Here is a 9,228-nt window from a genome sequence, read left to right on the forward strand (position 1 = left end):
TTTCCGAGTACTCACGGTGGTCCTTCTCCAACAGCCCTATGGGCGTATCGCGGGAGGGAGTTCGCGGCTCGTACCCGGAGTATACGCGCACTGTGGTTGTAGTAGCACTAAAACCAAAGACTTAGTAATGATTGATTAGGTGTATGTGAATTAAAATGAATTGCATGACATGTAGTGCATATGATGTGTTGTGATGTGTGGACTGTTGTGTGTGGTCCACCTCTCTACTTACTGAGCTAGTGAGCTCATTCCACGTGTACACCCCTTTTTAGATGATTTTGCAGGTCATGCACCTGAGGAGCAGGGGGTGGGTCCCACAGTCGAGTTTCCTGAGGGGGACTGGTGGACCCCTGAGGAGTTTGAGCACGGCGTAGACTGCGCGTGTGAGAGCTGTGTTGCGGGGCAGCGGTTCTGAGGCCGAGCTGAGCTCCAGCCTTGATACCGATTCCGGGCTGTGTACTCTGATGTTTTTGATAATTTCCTGTATATATTTGATATTCAAACTTTATTCTTTTTGTGTATATATATCATGCCTTCGGGCCCAAATGTATATAATTATGGTATCGCCATTTGGGTATCAGGTATATGGGAATTATTACAGGTAAAACTTAGTCTTCCGCTGATTGATGAGTTGATGTTAGTGTGTGTATGCTGTGGTGGAATACAGTATCTGATGATCCTGGCAGGTTTGGGTTAACCGGTGTTAACTCGGTCACCGCTCCGGTTCAGTGCGAACGGGGTGTGACACTAACAATGAGTGATCCTCGAGATTGTTCCTGCAATCGCCGGGATCGAGTCAGACTCCTTAAGGAGGTGATCCAAGGGGTCAGCTCGGCCAAGGATGACCTAAGGGATCGGGTTTCTCAGGGATGACTTGGATGGTCGACTCGGCTTAAGATGAGCCAAGGGGTCGACTCAGCCAAGGATGACCCAAGGGGTCGGCTCGGCCAAGGATGAGCCAAGAAGTTGGCTCGGTCAAGGATGACCCAAGGGGTCGGGTTCCTAGGGATGACCTAGATGGTCGGCTCAGCCAAGGATGACCCAAGGGGTCGGGTTCCAGGGATGACCTGTATGGTCGGCTCAGCCAAGGATGAGCCAAGAGGTCGGCTCGACCAAGGGATGACCCGAGGGAGTGGCATTTTTACCCTCATCAGTCTCCAACCCCACTTCCTTTGTTAATATATTATTTGAGGATCTCTCCACATAAGCACTGTATGGAAAATTGATTTGAACTTCAAATGCTATGAACTTCTTAAGAACCATGGATTTGATGTGTTTGTTTGGATATTATAGTTTCAAAAATCTCTCTTCACTCTAATTTTACATAAACTTGTTTTTCAGCAGCGTTATCAGGCAGGTTATCATGCAGTATTTCAGGACTATACTGTGCCAGACCCTGACCCTAAATCAGTTTTTTAAAAACTGAAACGTTACCATGCAAAGTCTAAAACCGTGGTGCGTCTTGTAACGGATGCATGATGCCACAAGTGCTGAACTGCTGACTGCCCTAAAAGACAAAGGTGACAAAAACTAAGGAGAAAAAATAAAGAGAGAGAGAGAGAGAGAGAATGGAACCCTCTCAATCTCAATCCGTCGTCATCAGAATTTAGACTTTTTACACACGTCATCCAGACCCTGGCTGAGCATCCCCTTTGTATCGCCACTTCTCCATCGTTTAGCCGCGTCCTCTCTGCTAATACCCCACCACCCCCTCTATTTCTTTACTTCAATCCTACTGCTACAACAGTCTTTCACTTAATTTACTATATAGTTTCTTATTGACCCCCTATCCGTTCGTCCTTCCGTCCATTTTATTCTCTGACTAGTAAGCATAGCATATTCGCATGGCCGTGGCTGCAACTGCCAACTCGAGTGGGAGATGGTGGTGGGGAATTTTTCTGCAAAACCAACAAGAAATGGAGATTTTTTCCGACTTGATCAGCCACAGTGATAGGAATAGGAATAGCAGAAGAAGCGCCTCCTCTGAGAGGTTTCAGACGATGAAAGCCGCTCGCATCATGTCTAGTCCCTTGTCATCATCGGGAAATGACGGACTTATGAGAAGGAAAGGAAAGCAAGGAGGAGGAGGAGGAGCCCTAGGCTACAAAACTGCTGGTCGTGGCCGTGAGACCACCGTTGCGTGCAAAGAAGACGAAGACGACAAGGAAGAGGAGGAGGAGGAGGAGAAGCACCAGTTTGTTGAGTGGTTTCGGGAATCTTGGCCTTATTTTTACTCGTTCAGAGGAAGCACGATGGTGGTTTTGATCTCCGGTGAAATCGTAGCCAGTCCGCACTTGGATCCCATTCTTAAGGTAATTAAACTAACTTGCTTCTTCATTTCATTCTTCTACTATCACTGCTACTAGTATTCACTACTCTATTCATGTACTGGTTTAATTCCAGTGACTTCTCTGGTGACGATTCCTACCAAGTCGATCCCAACCCATTTGATTTCTTCGATTGATTATGGTGCTGTTTAGATATTTTTTTCTTTTGGGTTAAACCTTTTAATCATCAGTACTAATGAATTAGGAGTCTATTGATTGATTGTTTTACTAGAGGGGGCTGTTTGGTTTGGTTGGAAATAGCGATTTTGGGAATTCAGAAATTTGCTCATCTATCACCGGCGGAGATGAAATTGGAATTTTTTCACTCCGTCGGTCGAAACTCCCATCTTAAAAGAAAAAAAAAAATCCAACTTTTCTTTTCTCTTCTGCCATTATTGATTTCGGAATTTTGCATCGCATCCGATCCGGGTTATCCCATACATTATTGCTTTTGATAAGTCACACAGTGTGGAAGTCGGTATATTTGCTGTGGGCATTTTCACTGTATGGCATTATAGGAGAGAACGGAAGGTAGAAGAACAGAAAAGGTTTTGTTTTGCCTGGGCCCTGGAGGCCTGGACTGGTAGAAGAGCTGGAGAGGTAATTGACCAACATTGTATTAAAATTTCGAAGACTGTTCCCTTGGGAGGAGAGTAAAAAAGAAAAATAAGAAATGAAGAAGCTCCACTTGGATTGACCCGAAGGCCGGCTTGGATACCCAGCGTGGGCTCTGGGTATGGCCCACCACAGTAGATTCAGTTTCGAGACTCAACCGTAATCACGTAGTTCATACGGGGAAGTACGAGGGTATTTTAGTAAATATAATCTTCTCATTATAAAGATACCGGGCCTGGACTCTGTACCCTGGACCCTGGACCCTGGACCCTGGACCCTGGGCCCTGGCAGTCCCTCCCTTGTTGAAAATGTTTCGTTGGACTTTTCGGCTTTCCGCTTTCCGCTTTGTTGGGGTTTTCTTTCTTCGAATTTCCCATCTTATATAAATTAAATTCTCCATCTTTTTTGGGTGATGATCTTTATATAATAAATTCAAGACATGAAAGAGATTGCAGGTTCCCTCCGCGGCAAAACCTACTTCTTGCCTCCACAGTTTACAATCCCACTCGTCCGCCGTCCTTTTTCCCAACTATAATTTAGTAAAGTTTACCTAGCAGCAGCAAAACTTCTTCCGGCCTCTCATTTCCTTTGCCAGCCATGTCCCTATATAGTTAGGATTTCGGTCTGCTCTGGTCTCGAATCCCCGCATCAATGGCCGCTACGAGTTCCAGTTCCTGGATTTCATTGCAGGACCATGGAGGGATACCGATTTCACGGTATAAGAATTCCATTCCAAGTGGCGTTTCGTGGTTCCGCCATGGGTTCAGGCCCAGATTCCCAAGCCACCCTTCTGTCAAAGGCAAAGGCTTCCCTCTATCTACACATTTTAATATTATTAAAATTAATAATAATATTGATATCCGTGTAAATGACGGAAGGACGGGAGTCTTGGTAAATTGCCATCTTTTCGGCGAAGAAATGGAACTTGGAATCGCCAACGAACGTAACCCTGACAAGGACGAGCAGTCCGTAAGGTGGTTTCGAGAAGCTTGGCCCTACTTTCGAGCGCATAGAGGTAGCACCTTCGTTGTCATCCTTTCCGGAGAAATTGTCGCTGGTTCCTCCTTGGAACCCATTCTAAAGGCAAGTTTCAGATTATCTTACTCTCCTTGGTTTGTGCAATATTTTTGAAGCTTGACCGATTAGTAACAGTTTCTGGTAATAAATATAGAAGGTATTTTGGGTTTGTAGTTTGTCCCCGTTAATTTTAAGCATAGCCGATCTCAAATCGTTGGAAGTTGAAATGTAACTCTGTCTTTCTAATTTCGTTGTTAATAATTTAGCTCCATCTGCCTGGCTTACCGAAGACTTCACGAAAAATATGGTTTCTTTTTTCTCTCCCTCATTGGCTTGTGTATAAGCGCATTCATGCATCCATCCACATGTTCGGTGGGTTCATGTTATGCTTTGTATATTTTATTTTGCTACTTGCTGGTTGTTTAAAAATTAAACCAATCAAGTGCTCCCCTCCCCCAACCACCACCCACACCAAAAAAAAAAAAAAAAAGAGGCCAAAGGTTACAAAAATGTGTATATGCTGTTACGAAACCGATAGGTATACGGCCTCGGGAATACTATCCAAATGGTAATTAGAGAGGCTAAAAGTACTGAATCATATGTTTCAATTAAATGTGTATGAGTAGTGCATGTTTTTCTCAGTTACCATCCCAACAAAGTGGTACTGTTAATTTGACAAGCGTAGTGGTTTTTTATAAAGATAATTAGCATACAGTGTTAAGAAAAATGTATATTTATAGCATTATTAGTGTTTGTGCATTAATTTAGATCTATAACATCCATTGGCAAGTCTCTCATTTTCCCTTTCACCATGATACTACAAAGATTCTGTAGATTTTTATGATCCTATGTTTCTTTAATCTGTGTATGTTGGCCAAAAAGATGTAAAACTTTACCCAAAAAACTGAAAATGGGGGTTCAAACTTTATCTTTCAGCTCTTAGTTGGATTTTTCATTTCGATCCATAAACTATCCTTGGGTATTTTTAGCAGTGAAATGGTCGGGAAGGCACCATTGCTTGGCAGTTGAAAGAAAACGGGTCAGAATACATCTCAAAGTGGGCTGTAAAAGTCTCATTTACTTTAAGTCATACAATAATGCACTGTATTTCTGAATATCTCATCAGATGGTAGAAATCTCATAGTTAGGTGCACTTGATCAAGTTCTGGATTTCAATTTATAATCTGCTGGCTGGTTCTTATTCGTCAATCTTGCAAACACGCTTCCCATCCGTTGCATTTTATTTTTATATCATTGAGCATTAAATGGAAAACTCCCAAAAATATGTAAAGCTTATTTCATTGTTGCCATTGGCATAAACTTGCACATGTTTTCATCACTCATAAATATACATGCAGGATATCTCTCTCCTTCATGGCCTGGGGATCAGATTTGTTCTTGTTCCTGGGACTCATGTGCAAATTGACAAGCTTTTGGCTGAAAGAGGTGAGAAGAAAGTCTTGGTAGTTTTCACCTTGTCGCTCCAATCCAGATTTGGCATACTGGTCCTTGTGATTTTAATTGTATGGAAAGCATCATAGATGTAACATGGACCATTGCATGATTCATCTGCCCAGTATGCTTTTAAACCATTTTACATTGGTTTGTTGTTGGTATTGCACTTTTCAGGATTGCAATTTTCACTTGATTCTTATTACTATTGTGATGTTGGACACTTCATGTAGGATATCTGTGAGCATTTGTTTAAGAGGGACTGCAATTGTCTATTTGGTTTGAAACAATTTTACTAAAAAGTTAGTCCCTGTTAAAAAGCCAGATTAATCATTATACATTGGTCATACAAAATCCTTGATAGCCCCCCTCCTTTTCATTCCATCAAGCTGGATTTTGATGGGTGCTCGGTTAGTGAGCCAAGTCGGGTGAATATTGAAGGTGTATGCAAGAATTGCTTAGTAGACCTTGTTGTATTCTTGGGCCAGTTTGCATAACGGACTTAACTGTAGCAGTATTAAAAGCTTCATATTTTTGTTTGCAATCTTTGAAGTGGTCCTGATCAAAACTAGAAGGAAACCCAGCTTTGGTGCTTTAGATGGATGATTCAAAGGTTGTTTTTGATGGAGATATTCATATCTGGTTAGGCAGTCTAGATCTTTATTCCAAAATTGTAAATGCTCATTTTCGTTGAAGGGCTATAGAGCACATAAGCTCGCAGTAGAAGTCCTCTCTGGTGATTAGCAATTGGTAGGACCAGAGCCGACTATGTAGCTCATTCATTGCTTTCTTGATGTCGTTCTATCTCCCAGATGGGAAGCTGTCTTGATGTGGTTCTATCTCCCAAATGGGTGTTATCCATTCAAAGATTAGGGGTTCAGCTTTTGGAATATATTTCTCCCAGGAGCTGGCACTGCTATCTAGAGCAACTTTATTAAATTGCAGTAGGAAAGATGGAAATGTTTATGTGCTTCATCTGTTCATATGTAGTGTTTGCTTGGAGCTGCAGTTTGATTCATTTATCTTTCTTTTCCTTTATGTTTCTTTGTGGTATGCTGTTTCCTATTCCGTGCTCCATCTGTTTTGTAGTTTTGTGTGATGCTGTGGTCTTGCAGGACGCACGGTCAAATATGTTGGTCAATACCGAATTACAGACTGTGATTCTCTGGAAGCAGCGTTGGAGGTAGCTGGGAGAATCCGTACTTTGATGGAAGCAATGCTTTCACCTGGACCTCCAATTTGTAGTATTCGTCGTCATGGTGAGAATAGTCGTTGGCATGATGTTGGTGTGAGTGTTGCAAGTGGTAATTTTCTTGCAGCTAAGGTGAGAAAGGTTCTTTGTAGTTAAGTTGAATTTCTGGATTCTGTTGCATTTCATGTATTTCTTTCACTAGATGAATATTCTGTTCGAAAATTCCACTCAGTTTGAGGTTTATCTTTTTCTTTTCACTGTATTACCTCTTTGAACTTTATTTATATCTTTTTCCAGAAAAGAGGAGTGGTTAATGGCGTTGACTTTGGAGCAACTGGTGAAGTAAAGAAAATAGATGTTTCTCGTATACGTGAGAGGCTTGATGGCGATTGTATAGTACTATTAAGCAATCTGGGTTATTCCAGCTCTGGAGAAGTTTTAAATTGCAAGTATGCTACATAGCTCCTACTAGGTATCTTTGGTTGTTTTTTAATCTGCGCCAAATTATTTATATGTGCTTGTGGTTTAACTGGGTTTGAAGTAGTGGTGAAATGGGTGATGCTTATACTCCCTCTGACCCAAGGTTATCAAGTTTGGCAAATCTCACTTTTGAAGTGGAGTTTATTATCTTATTATTTACTTTTAATATTTTCACTAATCTTTCAAATTACCCTTCATAGCTTCATCCAACTACATTAAATTTCTTTGTCCTTTCCCTCTTTGAATGCATTAAACATGCTAAAGGTAGTTTGGGGAATTTTAAACCACTTAATATTGCAATGTGGTATAGAATTGGGACATAAAAAACTCCAACACAAACAATTTGTGGGATAGAGTAATTTAACAGAAGATACTGTTAATGTATACATTTATGCTTCCCTTCCCTAATAGTTCAAGATTTTAGGTGAAATGGTACAGTTACGGCTATAGAGTTGAAGAATAGAGGAGTATTTTCCTAGACAACTGTAGTTGGTGCTAATCTTACCTGAGTTGAGAACTTCTATACATATTTTACATTTTGAACTGTAGAGGTAGTGGTCTACCATGTGCTGCCTAAATCAGTGCTCATCCTCGATGAAACAAGTTTGCTTTTTGTTCTGGTTTCAGTTTACTGCCTACTGTTTTCAGGGTATGGATGTGTTTATGGTCACACAGCAGAAATGGGTCTTGCAAAACATTTGTTGATTTTGTGAACAGCACAGAATCCAGTCAGGGTGAGATTTTGGAGGATGAATTGTGCTAAAATTTAGTATTTCATGAAATTCCAGTTTATAGACAATACATCTTAGCTGGACTTGATAGTAAACTGTATCTGATTTCATGGAAATAAGAGAGAGGGGGGGGGGGGGGGGGGGGGGGGGGGGGAGGGGGAGGATATACCATGTATAACAATTGGTGACTGGTACAATAACTGATCTTACTTTCTCATCTTAAGGTTTGCACAATTTCTACCCTAGCAGAAGCTTGTAATGTATGAGAAAATAAGAAGTAAATGTTCTCCTGTTTGCAACCATGTATTTTTACATTATGTTTTTGCTTTTAGATTTTTTTTTTTAATGAACCTTTTTGTCTTCCTTTATGCCGTGCCAGCTAATATCACAAACATAATTTGGTACTTATGCTTTCTTCTTTTGGAAGAAGGGGAAGGTGCTTTTAGGAGATATTTGCTACTGTTGCCCCCTCATAACAGATTCAGTCTATGGGGAGGGCTAAGCAGGACTGTGATCAAGCAAATTTCAAGTATCAATATTGTATCCAATCTGCCTAATCGATTTTTACCATGTATCAGCTGATTTAGCTTTCAACATCTAAAGCCAGTCTCTGGTGGATTTTTTAGCTGTTTGTCATTTCCCCAGGCCAACGGAAACATTTACTCTCAATTTCGTCTCCCCCCCCCCCCCCCCCCTTTTCTCCTTTTCTCCTTTTCAGGCCTTTTTCCCTCAAGAGAGAATGAGGGAGGACTTACCCATTAGAGGTGATGCACTGCACAGAAAGACGTCTCACCTCTGTGAACTCAAGCTGGTAAGATTGGCTAGGATCAGAATCAATTTGACTGATCTATCTGATCTGGACTGGATCAGTGTCCTTGTCCTGGACCCAAACCTTTAAAACCTTGATGTCAAGACTGCAAGTTATAGAGAGGGTTGACAGCACTGAACTAGATTACTAGAGAGCATTAGACAGAAATTTGAAGAGATTGCTATTATGTCCTCTACCCTTAAACACGAGAGAGAGAGGCTGAGGAGGAGGCTGATACATAAAGACCAGTTTTGGAGTTTCTTTGGATGTTATAGTTACTTCTTGATAATTTATTTCTTTGTGGTGGGGGATAGGAGAACTAAATTTGATGAATATAGGCATAGCAGCTACCGCCCTAAATTAAAGGCAGATTAGGGAAAGAATTAGTAAAAAGTCTTGTACTTCAAGAATTGGAGCAGTAAATTGGGTGGTTGAGTCAGTAGCAGCATGCAGTTTAGGCGTTTAGTTTCTGTCACTACATATAAGAGTAGGTTGGAGGGTTTGTACTTGTACTGAACATGATCAATTGTGGACCACCACTTTCTAAAGGAATAATGATGCTCTTGGCTCGACATAGTTTGTCATGTTCCACTAGAACCCCTACTT

General features: G+C 41.3%; 1 protein-coding gene across 3 annotated transcripts in view; it reads left to right on the top strand.

The window, feature by feature from the left end:
- Positions 1 to 1,635: 1,635 nt before the first annotated feature.
- Positions 1,636 to 9,228, top strand: part of LOC122084363 (probable amino-acid acetyltransferase NAGS2, chloroplastic) — an 18,565-nt gene continuing 10,972 nt past the window's right edge. Inside the window, exons 1-4 of one of the 3 annotated variants that reach the window (XM_042652553.1) lie at positions 1,636 to 2,312; positions 5,318 to 5,405; positions 6,527 to 6,735; positions 6,901 to 7,052. In XM_042652553.1, the coding sequence (XP_042508487.1) occupies positions 1,845 to 2,312; positions 5,318 to 5,405; positions 6,527 to 6,735; positions 6,901 to 7,052 (917 nt within the window). In that variant the 5' untranslated portion in view covers positions 1,636 to 1,844. Of the gene's footprint in view, positions 2,313 to 3,289; positions 4,026 to 5,317; positions 5,406 to 6,526; positions 6,736 to 6,900; positions 7,053 to 9,228 lie in introns of those variants that run through there. The other 2 variants (XM_042652551.1, XM_042652552.1) reach the window with 2 other exon arrangements.

The sequence above is a fragment of the Macadamia integrifolia genome, chromosome 7 (assembly GCF_013358625.1).
Source record: "Macadamia integrifolia cultivar HAES 741 chromosome 7, SCU_Mint_v3, whole genome shotgun sequence".
NCBI classification, from domain to species: domain Eukaryota; kingdom Viridiplantae; phylum Streptophyta; class Magnoliopsida; order Proteales; family Proteaceae; genus Macadamia; species Macadamia integrifolia.